This window comes from Cyanistes caeruleus, chromosome 10 (assembly GCF_971803275.1).
Source record: "Cyanistes caeruleus chromosome 10, bCyaCae1.hap1.1, whole genome shotgun sequence".
NCBI classification, from domain to species: Eukaryota; Metazoa; Chordata; class Aves; order Passeriformes; family Paridae; genus Cyanistes; species Cyanistes caeruleus.
Window position 1 is genome coordinate 24,679,309 of NC_141710.1, and position 16,221 is coordinate 24,695,529.

The 16,221-nt window shown below is 54.9% G+C and overlaps 1 protein-coding gene across 2 annotated transcripts; it reads right to left on the bottom strand.

Annotated features, from left to right (window-relative positions):
• Positions 1-2,586: 2,586 nt before the first annotated feature.
• AADAC (arylacetamide deacetylase) lies at positions 2,587-11,070 on the bottom strand. 2 transcript variants are annotated; one of them, XM_023932721.2, is made up of 5 exons: positions 10,720-11,070; positions 6,269-6,491; positions 5,971-6,040; positions 5,454-5,625; positions 2,587-4,395 (listed from the first exon to the last, which is right to left on the bottom strand). In XM_023932721.2, the coding sequence occupies exons 1-5, from the start codon at positions 10,855-10,857 to the stop codon at positions 3,787-3,789; spliced, it is 1,212 nt and encodes a 403-aa protein (XP_023788489.1). In that variant the 5' UTR covers positions 10,858-11,070; the 3' UTR covers positions 2,587-3,786. The 2 variants fall into 2 exon arrangements, with proteins under 2 accessions (XP_023788489.1, XP_086699663.1); XM_086843537.1 differs by lacking the exon at positions 10,720-11,070 and adding an exon at positions 7,503-7,583.
• Between the last annotated feature and the right edge of the window lie 5,151 nt (positions 11,071-16,221).

Genomic DNA, 16,221 nt, shown 5'->3' on the forward strand with positions numbered 1-16,221 from the left:
CATGCCCTGAGACAGCCAGGGCCTGCGGGAGGGCACAGCCGGTGGGAAGAGGAGCCTTCGTTTTCAGGCAGCAGCGCATCTCCGCTCCAAAGCTCGCTGCCTTGCCCAGCATTGCTACGTCAGTCATTGGCAAAGATAAAACACAATTAATGCTGCTAATGCAGAGGGACCAAACCCCACAGAGACTTATTCCACCCCTCTGCCATGGGCAGGGACACCTTCCTCTAGACCAGGCTGCTTCAAGCCCCATTCAACCTGCCCTTGAACATCCTCGGGTATGGGGCAGCCACAGCTTCTCTACCTTCCTCCCCCCTCCCCTTTATTGTGATGTACTTCGAAGCTAGCAAATATTAACCCTATTAATACATATAAAAAGCTATTGCAGCTTTTCTCTGGGGGACAAGGCAAATAAATCAACTCATATTTAGGCATTACAGAAGCTGATTTAAAATTTCCCCCATGGCTAATAACCAACACTGGCTTCTCATTTACCAGCTTTTAAATATCTTGTTCATTCAGGCAGCTGCTGTTGCATTGAAGGATAAAATAGGGCTGAACAAATGGAGCATTTCTTCCTTCCTGCTGCAGTAACTCCTCAGAAAACTGGTGAGGGAGCAAGAACTGCTCCTTAATGCCATTTCAGTAGGTTTAGATTGGTCCCTGCTTTACAGCTCTGTGACTATCGCATCAGTTGATTGTACCTCTCAACAGTTTTCTAACCCTTAGTTATTTTGAGGCTGTCCCAGTCACACACGCTGGTACCTGTAATTCCATTGCCTTTCAGCAGCCCTGTCCCTGAGAAACCCCTGAGCTGGGGGTCCCAGCAGCAGGCTCTGTGGTTCTGGAGCACTTGGTGCCAGGCAGCTGCTGGCACAGCAGGCTGGGTCCTGCTGGAGGGCTCCAGCCAGGGTCAGCGTGAGGAACCAGAAGGAATCGGGAGGGGGAAGCTGCGAGGGCAGCGCTGGGACCCTCCCCGAGCCCTTCCCGGGAGCGAGGGCCCGGCTGAGCACACAGCACAGCAAGAACAGCTCGACCAACGCCTCCAGAAACACCAGGAACACCAGGGCATGGGCAGGTCCCAGGGTCTGGGGTTTTGAGGGTGGTTTGTTGGGGATTTTTTGGTTTTTTTAACCAGTGTGGTACTTCAACAAAACGTTAAGGGTTTTTCAGAAATGGGTAATGGGGAAGCCCGGATTGCTGGGGATACTTCGAGGATGCCTCATTTCCTCCTTGACTCACTTGCAAGCAGGAACCCCGTTCTCTTCATGCACCTACCAGTGCACCCTGTGCTAGGAGAGTCTGTGATCAGTCTCCCTGTGCTTGGGCACCCTTGGAGGGTTTGATCTCTGCACCCAGATCTGGCTCCAAACAGGAGCCTGAGCTTTGTCCTTGACTGTCAACCACCAAATCCCATTCTCCCTTCAAGGGAAGGCTTTTGGAGGAGTACCAAAGCCTTCCCTTGTGGTGGTTTGTCTTGTTTTCTGGTGTGGATAAATGGGTTGTTTACTGCAGCTCCAGCCTCTCCTGCCAGCAACATCAATAGTGCAGCTTTCAGTGTCTCATTTTGTGCCTCACCACGCACTTCCAATCCCAAAAGTCTATTTTAAGAACCTAAACAAAAACATACAGCCCAATCAATCATGAGTCCATATTTAGGTGCTGGTACTTAAAAGCCATTTACTTCTGGTTCCAAGAGAATCCTATAAAAACACACAACAGAAGGTCGGCAATTTCTGGCTGGCATCGTTGCTTAGAACATAATTTTTTCTTCTGCCTCACAGACAGACGTTCAGTGTCCCTGACACAGCTGATGCCTGAGGAAACACGATATTGGTGGCAGCGTGGGCAGGGAGGGTGGCCCAGGTTTGCTCCAGCTGGGCTGGCACAGCACCTCCAGCACCCCTGGAGCGAGGCAAAGCCACCTGACCCCAACACTTCAGCCCAGTGCTGCTCTACCAGCAACATCCCAGAGCTGCAGGGCAGGAGAAGAACCAAAGCCAGTCTGGGTCACAGCAGGGCAACCTGCTGAGGGATGTGAAGTGGGCATGTCCCCTCCAAATCAAAAACAACCATCCTGGCCAAGCAGTCTCTTGAGCAAGGCTGTCCTCCTGGAAACCCCAGCTGGGCTCATTCCATTAGCATTCACAACCCAGAGATGCCCATCCCAGGGAACATTCTTGTGGACATGACCCTAGAACTGTATAGAAAACCAGACCAAAGGAGTTACTGAGCAAAACCCCAAAGCCCAACTTCCTCAGGAACACTAAGAGGCTGTTAATTAATTCCAGATGTGGGAGGAATAAAACTGCAGCACAACTGCCTCTGCCAGCAGACTGGAGCACTGGGATGTGCTGGCAGAGCTGCAGGGAGACCCGAGGAGTAATTCCCAAACACTCTGGGATTGAGCAGATGAGCCCAGATGTGCACCCAGAGGTTGTGCAAAGGTGCAAAGAGAGACCTACAGAAGCAGTGCTGCCTCCCTCCCCGACAGCCCCTGCCAGCAGTGGGAGCAGGGCTGACACCTGGGGCTTCAGCACACCTGCCCTGTCCACGAACCAGACACCTGAGCGACAAAACACACTGCACTGGAATCAAAACCAGGTTTAATGTTTATACCCAGCTTAGTAAAGATGGAAAACAGCAATCATCCCGTACACATTCCATCTGAACAGGCTGCACACGCTCAGGAAAAATAACCCAGAATTATTGAAGATTCAGTACCTTTTATGCAAAAGAAAAGCAGGATACATGAAGTACCTGCTCAGTGTTTGATTTGCTTAAACCAACAGCCAACCCCTGCATTCATGCCTCAGTCAAAAATTTTAGGGTTTCTATTTAACACACAGAACATTTACACAGAGGTTATTTGTTCCACACAGCCAGCTGAACCATGTTTCTTTTTCAAGCCTATAAAGCTACTAAGCTAATTCTAGATTATAAGAAAACATATGTAGAATCTGATGAACAATATTAAGGACAATAGAACACCTAGTACATGACTTAACAGGTAAGTGGAGCACAGACCATGCAGCAGTTTTAGCGTAAGGCTGGGACCTTCACAGCTTCCTTTTTCCAGTGAATATCCAGTGCTGGTTTGCTTCACTATTTCTTGCTAGTTCAAGGATTAAAGAAAGGAAGTAGGAAAAAGAGATGTGCTTTAAAGAAAACCCACAACACAACAAAAAACCCCAAATAAACAAAACCCCCAAAACAAACAAACAAAGCCTAAAACACTTGCACAATTTTTCAGCCGTCCCACAGGGTTTCCAAGTGTTTCCCTCAAGCTGTGCAGGGCAGGAACAGCAGCCCCAGCCCAGCCTGGATGGGCAGGTCCCTCCAGCCTCCTGCAGCCTCCCGGTGCTTCTGTTCACCCCATCACCCCCGGCAGCAGGAGCCCTGCTGCCACATCCCTCAGAGCCAAAGGGGACACAGGACAGCAGCCAGAGAGCGCGTCCCGTGTCCCACAGCGACCCGGCCCTTTGGCACATGCGCCGGTCTGAGGCTGCTGTGACAGGGAGAAAGAAGCAGCAACAGAGACAAAACACCAGATCCCAGAGGCTGCAGGCCAGAAGAGGAGCCCCAGGGCAGTGCTGGCAGTCTGGGGTTTGAAGTTCAGAGGACAGCACGGGAGAACATGCAGGTTGGGATCAGGCTGATTTCCTGCCAGAGAAGGTGGGACACGCTCCAGCCCCTACACTGTGGGAATCGCAAGGGAGACGGAACCAAATCCAGCCCGGCTCCGTGGCCCCAGCCACAGCTGGCGGGCGGGTGGGCTCCATTTCCCGCTCACAGGTGCTCCTTCAGCCAGTCCAGGCAGGCGTCGAACAGCCGATGGCCCACGGCCAGCTTGAACGGCCACAGGAGGAAGGTGACGGCGCCGTGGAAGGCATCCTTGGCGTGGTGGTGCGTGACGGGCACGCCGGTGGCGCGGAGCCGTTCCGCGTACATGATGCCGTCGTCGCGCAGCACATCGTGCTCGCAGGTCAGGATGTAGGCGGGAGGCACGTGGCGCAGCCGGGCCTCGCTGGCCAGCAGCGGCGACGCCCGCGGGTCCAGGAACCCGGGGAACCTCCGCGCCAGCTCCGCTCCGCCCGGCGTGGGGCCGCCGTACGCGTGAGCCTTCCTCATCTCCGCGGGCAGCCAGCGGCTCCAGTTCACAAACTGGAACAGGTGGCTGGACTCGGCCGGGACGTGCCTGTTGGAGTCCATGGCCTCCCTGAGAGCGGGCTCCGACGTGAAATACTCGCTCCAGAACCTGACCATCAGCGACCTGGACAGGATCGGCTTGTCGGCGTTGTCTCGGTAGGACGGCAGATTCAGGTCCAGGGCCTGCAGAGCCGGGTAGATCAGAATTTGAGCTTTGAGCTTCGTTTTGACTTCAGGGTCCTCCGACAGCTGTAGAAAAAACCAGAAACCATCGCAAAGCATCAGTAAAGGTGTCGGTTCTCCCACGCTGACAGGTCACCTGAGGTAAAGAATTAAAACGTGCATTTTGCAACCTGAGCAAAATAAGATTATCGATAAAACCAGGATTAAGAAATTCTGAACCTATAGGTGGGTCATCAACAGTATGCTGTAATAAAAATTCTCAAACATAAAATATAATTTAATTCTATTTCTTATATTGAAGGATAATTACTTTTGAGAAATACTTTCTGAAATTTTGATGCTTTCTGAAGTATGACAGAAGATTTTCTATAGATTCAGAAAATTTCCATTCATACATCATGAAACTTTCAGGTTTCTGGGTCTCCTTATCATTTCACACAATTTAGAGCACGCTCATCTGTTTGGTTTTTAACCCTGAGATGTTACAACACAAGCAATAGCAATTCTGTGCATCTTAGAGATGTAACAAATAAAATGTGATGAACTGACATTTTTTTATATGTCAGTCTTTTCCCCTCTTCACTAATAAATTTTCCATTTTCTCCCTCATCTTTTGCCTTCAGCATCCTCAGCAAATTCACCACCATTCCCAGTGTTTCATTGCAGTCCAGACAGCTCCTCAAGAGAGCAACAACACCGTGTTGACTTTATTTAATAAAGCTGAAGGAGAAGTGCAAGAGGCACCAGACTGTGATCAGACACTGCAACATTTGGTGAGGGTTTTTTTGTTTGTTTGTTTTCCCTGCTATTTACATCTTTAGGAGTCACATAGTTAAAATTCCCTTTTCAAACATCACACCTAAACCAGTCAACATGAGCTTGAGGTCAGAGTGATGGATGCCCCAGCTAGAGGGCAGAGAGCCTTTTTTAGGGGTCAGATGTCCGGATGGCAGCCAAGCCCTCCGATGTCACCGAGGGGCTCAGGCACAGTCGCTCGCCTGGTCCCCGGTGCCCTGTGACATTCTGTGTGCACAGACCAGCCTGTGCTGGGAGCTGAGCTTCTCTTAGCAGTTGTGAAATGACAAGAATACTGATTCTGAGCTTGCAGACCATTTCTGCTGTACCTGCTGTGCCACGGCCGCGGCCAGGTTGCCCCCGGCGCTGTCCCCGGCCACGCAGACCCGCGCAGGGTCCACCCCGTACTGGGCCAGCACCTCGCTCTGGAGGAAGAACTTGGTCACCACGTACACATCTTCAAACTGGGCGGGGAAACGGTGCGGAGGGGCCAGCCTGTAGCTGGTGGAGGCAAGAGAAGCGTGTTAGTGCCTGCTGTTAATAAAGAGAATTATTTCTCCTGTGCCCAGAGAGCTGGGAACTGGCCATCCCAGAGGATACACTTTGTTATCCACCCATCTTCATAAAGCCAAAGTAGCCACCAACCACAATTCCCCACTGTCACCCTGGCAGCCTCTCTTCACAAATGTTTATAAATCAGCAGGAAAGCACCACATACAGAATAAATAAATCAGAATAAATCAGCAGGAAAGTGACCAAATACAGAAACATTGAAAAATCCGATTCATTGAAACAGATTAATTTACTCCAAACCCTCATGCCATCTGGAAGGAGAATGTATCTTACTTGACTGACACCACGACAGCATTTAGCTCGTTTGAAATCCTCCGTGACATGTAGTCATAGCCGTGCATGCCTGAAATGAGAGCCCAGTGCGTGTGAGAACGGACACACGCCCAGAACTGCCGGCTCCTCTGGGCAGCAGCTTTCAGCTGCCTTCCCCAAGCCTCCCCTGCTTTTATCCGGTGCCACAGCGGTCCCCTGTCCCTCCCTCCCTGTGGCAGCTGCCGGGACACAAAGGGCAGCGCTCGGCTGGGCTGCTGAGATGTCAGCACAGACCGGGCAGTGATGGAGCAGAGCTCACCTGCGTCTCCCAGGCACCAGCCGCCGCCGTGGAAGTAAAGCATGGCCCTCCTGAGCCCCCCGGCTGCCCTCCTGGGCAGGTACAGGCGCACGGGGACCTGCTCGAACTCTGTCTCTGTCACAGTGACGTTCTCATCGGAGGTGGGAGCGACCAGCTCGACAACCGTGATCAGCCTCAAGCTCTCCATGTAGTGCATCAGCCCCAGCAGCTCGGCCGCCTCCGACTAAAGCACAAGAGAAGGGGAAACTCCTGCAAGTGCAGCCGTCTTTACTGTCGGACTGAATCCCGTGGAGCCTGCAATGCCCTGCACAAGTCGCTGTAGGAGTCAGGACAGCAGCAGAGCGCATCCATCCGAGCCCGGCGGTGCGAGGAGCGCTCTGTGACACGCTCTGACACTGCCACCGGCTGCCCAGCACGGCCAGAGCCAGGGCTGCTGCTCCCTGCTGCTCCCAGACACCTGCTCACTCTTATTGGGGTCACCTCACAGCCCAGTGCCCAGCCCAGCGACCCACCAGCACCGGCACGGGCACAGAGAGCCACCCACAGCTCCTGCCAGCAGCCTGGCGTGGGGACATCCAGGGACACACTGCACACAGCCACCCACAGCCACCCACAGCTCCTGCCAGCGGCCTGGCGTGGGGACATCCAGGGACACACTGCACACAGCCACCCACAGAGAGCCACCCACAGCTCCTGCCAGCGGCCTGGCGTGGGGACATCCAGGGACACACTGCCTGCTGTGGGGACAGCCTAGGGACACACTGCACACAGCCACCCACAGCCACCCACAGCTCCTGCCAGCTGCCTGGCGTGGGGACATCCAGGGACACACTGCCTGCTGTGGGGACAGCCCAGGGACACACTGCACACAGCCACCCACAGCCACCCACAGCTCCTGCCAGCAGCCTGGCGTGGGGACATCCAGGGACACACTGCACACAGCCACCCACAGCTCCTGCCAGCAGCCTGGCGTGGGGACATCCAGGGACACACTGCACACAGCCACCCACAGCTCCTGCCACCACCCTGGCGTGGGGACATCCAGGGACACACTGCCTGCTGTGGGGACATCCAGGGACACACTGCACACAGCCACCCACAGGTCCTGCACTGCTGCCAGCACCAGCACCACGGCTCCTCCACCACCACCCCTGGCCGTGGGACATGACCCTCTTCCCACCCCAGCCTCATCACATCACAATTGAAACAATAAGAAATAAAGCCAAGTTCTTACATGTTATCTGAAGGTAAAAACAGATGAAATTCAGAGCAGGTTTGAGTTTTAAAAGAAAGTATCCAAGCCTGGTGCAGAACCTGTTTGAAGTCTGGCTTCCAAGAGATGCTTTACTGGAACAATGTGGGAGCCCCATGCTGTAACTGCTCCTCTGCTGGTGTAAGCTCTAGACTTCAGGCTGTGATGGTGTGCAGGCACACAGTCTGACCCTGCCTGTTGTATTTGCTTTTCTTAAAATTGTATTTAAATCAACTGTTTAATCACCATCTACATATAAGCAGCTTTTGAGCAACCTGGTCTAATGGAAGTGTCCCTGACCTTGGCAGGAGGCTGGAATGAGATGAAATTTAAGATCTTTTCCAACTCAAACCAGTCTGGGATTCTGGGATTCCATGACATAACCTTCTGTTTCAGGAGCTAGAATAGCACACAGCTCAGCCCTTGCTGGCAGTCTTTGACAGGGATTGTCACCACATTTTTGAGTCACCTCTCTCTGAAGGCTTGGAGCGCAATGCCAGGAGGAGCCCTGCCAATCCCAGCGTGCTGGAATTGGGATGGAGATGAGTGGGCAGGCACTATGTTGTGGTTTTAAATCACACGCTGGCACGTGGCAAAAGGAAACACAGGTCCTTGCCATCAGCTCCATGAAAACAAATAAATACAGGTGCCAGAATTGCCGTTTTAGACACAACATTGACACAATTTGCATAAACATTTCTCAGTTGTTGCTTTTTCCCCCAAGGATTAACATCTTGAAAAAACAAATATCTCAGTGAAAGTGAGTCCCGCTGTGACTGCAATGAGCTTGTGAAAGGGAGGATTTCCCTGAGCCCCAGCACTGAGGATTTCCAGCGCTCCCAGAGCTGTGTTTTCCACAAGTGGACAATTTACATTGTGGAAAGCCACAGGGCTGCTGCCTGCAATTTCCAGGCCATTATCAATAAAAGGAAATGGTGCCCTCATCTGAAAATCACTCTTTGTCCCGGTGTGAGATTATTGGGTGTTACGGAGCAGGAAAGGCAGCACTTTGGGGTTTGGGATCCCTGTGCTCTGGAAAGCGCTTTCCCCAGGCACCCCCCTTGCAGTGAGGAGCAAGGACAGACCCTCCGAAGGCCAGGGAGAGGGAAGGGAGCCCGGCTGTGGCTCCCAGCAGCTCAGCCTGCAGAGGGGCAGCAGCTCGGGGGCCGCTCCCCATGGGCACGGGCAGAGCGGGGCCCGGCTCTGGCCTTTGCTGCTGCCACGGAGCTGCCTGAGGAGGGAGGGGGCTCTGGGGAACGTCACACAGCGACAGCAAAAGCATCGTGCTGTGTTTTGTACTTTCTGCAGGCGTTTCAGACCAAGCGTGGGGGGCACTTCCTTAAATACTCGAGGGATTTAGGGCTGACACCACAGCAAGCGGCAGATCTGTTCCCAGAGGCTGCTCCCCACCTTGGCAGCACGGACACAGCACATGAGCATCCACAGCCGAGGGAGACATTGCCAGGCTCCCTGCTGCACAGAGCGGCCACCAAGGGACTCAGCACAGGCAGCTGCTGGGCTGGGGCTCCCCAGGACCTGCCACAGCCCAGGGGACGGAGATGTGCCGTGCCCTGTGCTCCTGGCACACCCTTCTGGACAGGATTCCACTGCTCAGGAACGCTCGAGGGTGGCGCTTTGTTCCCTTTGCTCAAACCAGCATCAGGGAGCTCGGAAAACCAGACCTGGGTCTGCAAACACAGCCCTGCCCTGAGTGACCGCGAGTCACTGCCCTGTAACTGGGCAGCCATCCCGGGTTGCTGTCCAACACTTCGGACAATTTAGAGCCACGTAAATCTCATTCAGTGCAGCTCCGGGGACGCTGTGGCTGTGTCCGTCCCTTGGGATTGTGGCTTCACAGGAGATGAGAGTCCAGTTACAAAATGCCTGCCCGCAGCCCCGCTGTGCCCAGGCAGGCAGGACAACAGGCACCGCGGGCACAGCTCCATCCTGCAGGGAAAACACACGGTCCTTGCACGGACAGGACAACAGGCACCGCGGGCACAGCTCCATCCTGCAGGGAAAACACACGGTCCTTGCACGGACAGGACAACAGGCACCGCGGGCACAGCTCCATCCTGCAGGGAAAACACACGGTCCTTGCACGGACAGGACAACAGGCACCGCGGGCACAGCTCCATCCTGCAGGGAAAACACACGGTCCTTGCACGGACAGGACAACAGGCACCGCGGGCACAGCTCCATCCTGCAGGGAAAACACACGGTCCTTGCACGGACAGGACAACAGGCACCGCGGGCACAGCTCCATCCTGCAGGGAAAACACACGGTCCTTGCACGGACAGGACAACAGGCACCGCGGGCACAGCTCCATCCTGCAGGGAAAACACACGGTCCTTGCACGGACAGGACAACAGGCACCGCGGGCACAGCTCCATCCTGCAGGGAAAACACACGGTCCTTGCACGGACAGGACGCTCCTGCTGCCGGCAGTGCCGTGCTGAGGCGAGGGAGGTGACAGTGTGACCGAGCGGGCACCAGGCGGGCCTGGACAATGAGCTGCCCCCCTTGCAGGCTCCCTCCAGCAGGGCATTCGGCAGGGGAAGCAGCAAGGCAGCACACCAACACCGCAGGCTACAGCTTCTTGCTTTCTCACCACTATCATCTTCCACTGCCTCAACCCCTGAAATCACAACAGGGGTCCCTGACACACCCCAAAAAACTCCTCATCCTCCCTCCTCCTGCAGATTGGACAGCCCTAAAGAGGTAGCCCTTGCCAAAAAGGGCTGTCTCACATAGACATGCTGTTTTGTGGGGGTTATTCTGTCAGAGGATTTCCATGAAACCACAAAAATCAATAGAATGTGAGAGCTGCTCTAGTCCTCCCCCGCCGATAGCCAGTGCTGCCAGGGAGCCGGGGACAGGAATCGGGGATGAGTCAGGGAGCAGCGCACAGGACTGGAAAGCCAGAGAAACTTGTCTGTGCTTGTCGATCCACAGGCACACCCCACATCTCACTCGTTGCCCTGAACAGCCCTTTCTCAAGGCTGCAAGATCAAATCTTTTCTACATTTCTTTCTATCACAGTCAGTTTAGTGCCTCACTTCAGCTCCTCCTGTCCCTCAGTGAGTGTGACACCGCAGCCGTGGGACACACGCGGCGGGACACGCGTGTCCCCTGAGCCCCAGAGGCACGAGAACCCCCCCGGCCGCAGCTCTGCCCTCCCGGCCCCCTCCACCTCACCAGGTGCCCCACGGCCCTGAAGGCAGCCGAGACGAGCATCACCGTCCAGGGCTCGGCCAGGTCCTGGGGCAGCGGGCTGTAGATGTAGTAGCCGAGGAGCGCTGCGAGGAGGCACAGGCAGAGCAGCTTGGTCCCCATCCTTGCAGGCTCCGCTCCACCAGGCGCGGGTGGGAGCAGCTCTCACCGCCTCCCAGCAGCCACAAGCCAGCACAGGGCAAAGTTAATCCCGTGTTTTGCTTGGGTCTCGGCCAGAAGGTGATTTCTTGTCGTATCACCCGGGGCAGAGGTTACTCCACTGTGCAGCTTCCAGAACAACAAGTTTCCCCAGCTGGGCGTGCAGCCACCGGGAGCAGCCGAGCCGGCCGGCCCTGCACCAAACCCAGTGCCAGCCCCACATCCAGCCCCAAACCAAAACCCAGTGCCAGCCCCACATCCAGCCCTGCACCAAAACCCAGTGCCAGCCCCACATCCAGCCCTGCACCAAACCCACTGCCAGCCCCACATCCAGCCCTGCACCAAAACCCACTGCCAGCCCCACATCCAGCCCCAAACCAAAACCCACTGCCAGCCCCACATCCAGCCCTGCACCAAAACCCAGTGCCAGCCCCACATCCAGCCCTGCACCAAAACCCAGTGCCAGCCCCACATCCAGCCCTGCACCAAAACCCAGTGCCAGCCCCACATCCAGCCCTGCACCAAAACCCACTGCCAGCCCCACATCCAGCCCCAAACCAAAACCCAGTGCCAGCCCCACATCCAGCCCTGCACTAAAACCCAGTGCCAGCCCCACATCCAGCCCTGCACCAAAACCCACTGCCAGCCCCACATCCAGCCCCAAACCAAAACCCACTGCCAGCCCCACATCCAGCCCCAAACCAAAACCCACTGCCAGCCCCACATCCAGCCCCAAACCAAAACCCACTGCCAGCCCCACATCCAGCCCCAAACCAAAACCAGTGCCAGCCCCACATCCAGCCCTGCACTAAAACCCAGTGCCAGCCCTGCACCAAAACCCAGTGCCAGCCCCACATCCAGCCCCAAACCAAAACCCACTGCCAGCCCCGCACCAAGCCCAGGGTCGCACGGACAAGCCGCAGGGGCGGGAGACAGGGACAGGAGGCACGGACAGACCAAAGGGACGGGAGGCACGGACAGACCGAAGGGACGGGAGGCACGGACAAGAGGCACAGACAGACCGACGGGACAGGAGGCACGGACAGACCGATGGGACTTTTACAAATCCATCTGTGCTCTCTCCTCAGTCCCTCTGTAGCACAACAGTCAGTGGAAGTCCAAGGTTCTTGACCCCATCCCAACAAACCCAAGAGGGGACACGGCTCCATGGCCACTGCAGCAGTGCCAGGGGCAGGGCAGGGGACAGCCCAGCCCATTCTGACACAGGTGAGGGTGGCCTGGCCATGGGTCCCAGCTCAGTGACACCTGTACACGCAGGGCTGGGCACAGACCAGCAAAGCCATCTCCTCTTTTGCACAGATCGGGTCTTTTATCAGGGGCTGAGAGGTAAAGAAGCCAGATTTCAGGTGGCATGGGAAGATAAGGGACAGCTGAGAGATGGGGAATGCAGCACAAAGCCCTCTCCTGCCCTGTCCCTCCCCAGGAGCAATGGGAGCTCCCAGGACAGCTCTGGCATGGGCAAACAGCACGGAGGAAGATGAGGCCAGACCTGGAACCACCACAAAATTGCTGCTTTGTTGCACTTTAGGAAGATTTCCCACTGTCCCTCCATGCTGGTGTCCAGGCAGCCTGAGCTCTGCTCTTGCCCTGAGGCCACCCTTGGCTTAGGGCAGGAGCTCACAGTGCTTAACCTTGAAAGACCAACATCTCATCTCGTGCCAGAGCCACTCCCCTGCCCTCCACTGAACCACCCCAGCAACCTCCCTGAACCCACAGCACTCCCAGATAAAGGACATCATAAGCTGGTTTATCCAAAGGAACCGCACAGCATCAGCTGCAATAGGGAAATGCCCATAATGTCAATTTTATTAGAGCCTTTTCAGTCAAAGGGACCTGCTGGGACAGCCCAGGACCTCCTTCGAGGAGATGTCAAATAAAACACACGGATGTTAAAATCCAGATCAATCCCATGCAGTGATTACCCTTCATGCCTCCCCCCAGCACCAGGCCCTGTACTGCCAATGCTCTCCAGAGCCCGCACCAGCAGCTAGCACTGCTGGTTTGCTGTGCATCACGTGCTCCCCCACTACTCACTGCTTTCTAAAGCAAACAGACATTTGGTTTAGCCCTTTTCCTCCTTATTTATTTAATTAAATAAGGTTGGATGGAGCTTGGAATAACTGGTCTAGTGGAGGGCATCTCTGCCCATGGTATGTGGGTAGAATGAGACGGTTTTAAGACACCCCCACAACCCAAACTGTTCTGTAGTTCCATGAGGATGAAACCTCATTTTGCTGCTTTTCCTGCACACAGTGAGCCAAGAGCCATTCAGCATGCCCTCCTTCCCACCCTCTGCATTTTTACATATTCCAAGCTATGATGTGTCAGAAAAAAATAAATGCAAAGTTAAGCAGACTAAAGCCAGGGTTCAAAGTGCAATGGGAAGAGGAGCAGGCAGCATGTCACCCTGCTCAGAACCAGCATTCCCTGCATCCACACGCTCCACGACAAGGGCAGCCAGAGCTAGGACTGCCTGTCACTGCATGCTGTTCACATGGAGAGAGTGGCATGGACTCAAATCAGGCACTGACCTGTCACCTCAATAAGTCAGTCCAGAAAAAATAAATGTTACAACATCAGACTGAATTTTCAAATTGGTTTGGAAAGGAGAAATGCTGTAACAGCAATCCAGACTTACAACCTTACATCTGTTTACAACAGCCGTCCCTCTTCACCGCTCTGACACCCCATTGCATTTCCATTCACCACACTCTCACAGCATGACAAGCCCTTGCTTTGTCTGTCAGTCACAGAATTGTGAAAAGCTCCCCAAGACCATCAAGTGCAACTCAGCACTACGAGGCCACCACTGAGCCATGTCCCCCAGTGCCACATCCACTCGGCCTCTAAGCTCTCCAGGGGTGGGGACTCCACCAGTGCCACGTGCAGCCCGTGGATATTATTATTATTATTATTATTATTATTATTGCCCAATCTGCATCCTAAGCCTGCCCCGAGGTTCAGGTCCTGCAGCAGTGGCGAGCTGGGCACGTCACTGCTGTGGCCCTGGCTGAACAGAGGGGTGCTCCTGGCAGAGATGGCATCCCCGGGCTGTGGGTGGCCCTGCTGTGTCACAGACACCATTTGACCCTGTGAAGACAGCTGTGGCTTTGTACCCCCGAGAAGGGACACATCCCTGTGTCAGGGCAGTGTCACCCACAGGTGACAGTCAGGGCCCCGTGTCAGGGCAGTGTCACCCACAGGTGACAGCCAGGGCCCCGTGTCAGGGCAGTGTCACCCACGGGTGACAGTCAGGGCCCCGTGTCAGGGCAGTGTCACCCACGGGTGACAGTCAGGGCCCCGTGTCAGGGCAGTGTCACCCACGGGTGACAGTCAGGGCCCCGTGTCAGGGCAGTGTCACCCACGGGTGACAGTCAGGGCCCTGTGTCAGGGCAGTGTCACCCACGGGTGACAGTCAGGGCCCTGTGTCAGGGCAGTGTCACCCACGGGTGACAGTCAGGGCCCCGTGTCAGGGCAGTGTCACCCACGGGTGACAATCAGGGCCCTGTGTCAGGGCAGTGTCACCCACGGGTGACAGGGCAGCCAGGGCCCCGCTCCTGCTGGGACACAGCGGCCAGGCTGGGCACAGGCAGCCCCTGGTGCCCCAGCAGGGCTGTGGGGTGAGGGATGGAGCCAGGGCTGTGGGGATGTGACACCACAGCCTAGTGGTGTCACAGGGACAGGGACACAAGCGCCAGCAGCAGGGGACAGCTGTCCCGGCACGGCTCGGGATGGCGGCTGCAGCCTGGCACGGGTGAAGGGTGTATGTCAAAACCAGATTGATCTGCAGCAGAAACGCTGCCCACACAGAAACACAGAAACACAGAAACACAGGAACACAGAAACACAGAAACACAGGAACACAGAAACACAGAAACACAGGAACACAGAAACACAGAAACACAGAAACACAGAAACACAGGAACACAGAAACACAGAAACACAGAAACACAGGAACACAGAAACACAGGAACACAGAAACACAAAAACACAGAAACACAGAAACACAGAAACACAGAAACACAGAAACACAGAAACACAGAAACACAGGAACACAGAAACACAGGAACACAGAAACACAGGAACACAGCCCAGTGCTGGGCTCCCAGCCACGGGAGGCAGTGCAGGAAGGGAAGGGAAGGCAGAAGCCATCGGGAGGCAGTGCAGGAAGGCAGGGGAAGGCAGAAGCCATCGGGAGGCAGTGCAGGAAGGCAGGGGAAGGCAGAAGCCATCGGGAGGCAGTGCAGGAAGGCAGGGGAAGGCAGAAGCCATCGGGAGGCAGTGCAGGAAGGCAGGGGAAGGCAGAAGCCATCGGGAGGCAGTGCAGGAAGGGAAGGGAAGGCAGAAGCCATCGGGAGGCAGTGCAGGAAGGCAGGGGAAGGCAGAAGCCATCGGGAGGCAGTGCAGGAAGGGAAGGGAAGGCAGAAGCCATCGGGAGGCAGTGCAGGAAGGCAGGGGAAGGCAGAAGCCATCGGGAGGCAGTGCAGCCCTGCGGCCGAGCTGAGGGGCCTGCAAGGCCGCGAGCAGCCGGAGCAGCAGGCCCGGCACGGCCCGGCAGGGCCCGGCAGGCTGGGACAGACACCTGGAGCCATCACAAGGGGACACAGCACAGCACTGCACCCTTCAGTGCTCACCACCACTGCCTTCACACAATGCTGTGGCCACCTTGAAGCTAAAATGAGTTGTTCTGCCCTTTAATGCCGGTGCTGGGCACCCACTGGCTGCTCAGTACAGTCAGAGCAGCACGGGGCTGAAAACAGTCCGGGAACAGCTTTTGGGTTGATATTCAGAAGCCAATGCTAGATTTCCATACCTCTCCACTAAGCTTCAGTTATTCTGCTTTCCTCCTTCTTTATTAGTATCTGTACTTTTTAATGCTACTTACAGGACTGAAAACCGGGCTGTTTGTATGAAATGAAGGGATGGCATTCACAAGAAATTTTATACAAGGGAATTCGGGTACTGCTTTTTCATCTGTTGCTTATTATCAAATTGAAAGTTGTATAAATGGAAACAAATGTCTTATTTGACAATATGTTCATACCCTGAACTGAAAAAAGCAATTCTCTGAAAATTTGGTAAGCAGAAGTATAGCACATGCAGCATTTCTGAACACGAGACAAAGCAGCAGCTCCAGAAACATACTGTGTTCATGAAGGCATCAAAGGTCAATAAAATATCTTCCCAGTCTGCCTAAAAAGAACATTATTATCAGGACAAGATAACAGGGGTTTTCAAATAAGTCAGTGTTTTGCTTTGATGCTTTCACACTGAAATGTTGTTTTCAAACATGCAGTTCTTTACTGT

What these genes read in the sequence shown, in the direction of transcription:
- AADAC (XM_023932721.2), bottom strand. Translation starts at nt 10,857, where the DNA reads ATGGGGACCAAGCTGCTCTGCCTGTGCCTCCTCGCAGCGCTCCTCGGC. An exon ending in GCTGTCGTGGTGTCAGTCAA is followed by an intron (nt 5,626 to 5,970) that starts GTAAGATACATT and finishes TGCCTCCACCAG; the next exon opens with CTACAGGCTGGCCCCTCCGC. An exon ending in CCGCGGCCGTGGCACAGCAG is followed by an intron (nt 4,396 to 5,453) that starts GTACAGCAGAAA and finishes TTTTTTCTACAG; the next exon opens with CTGTCGGAGGACCCTGAAGT.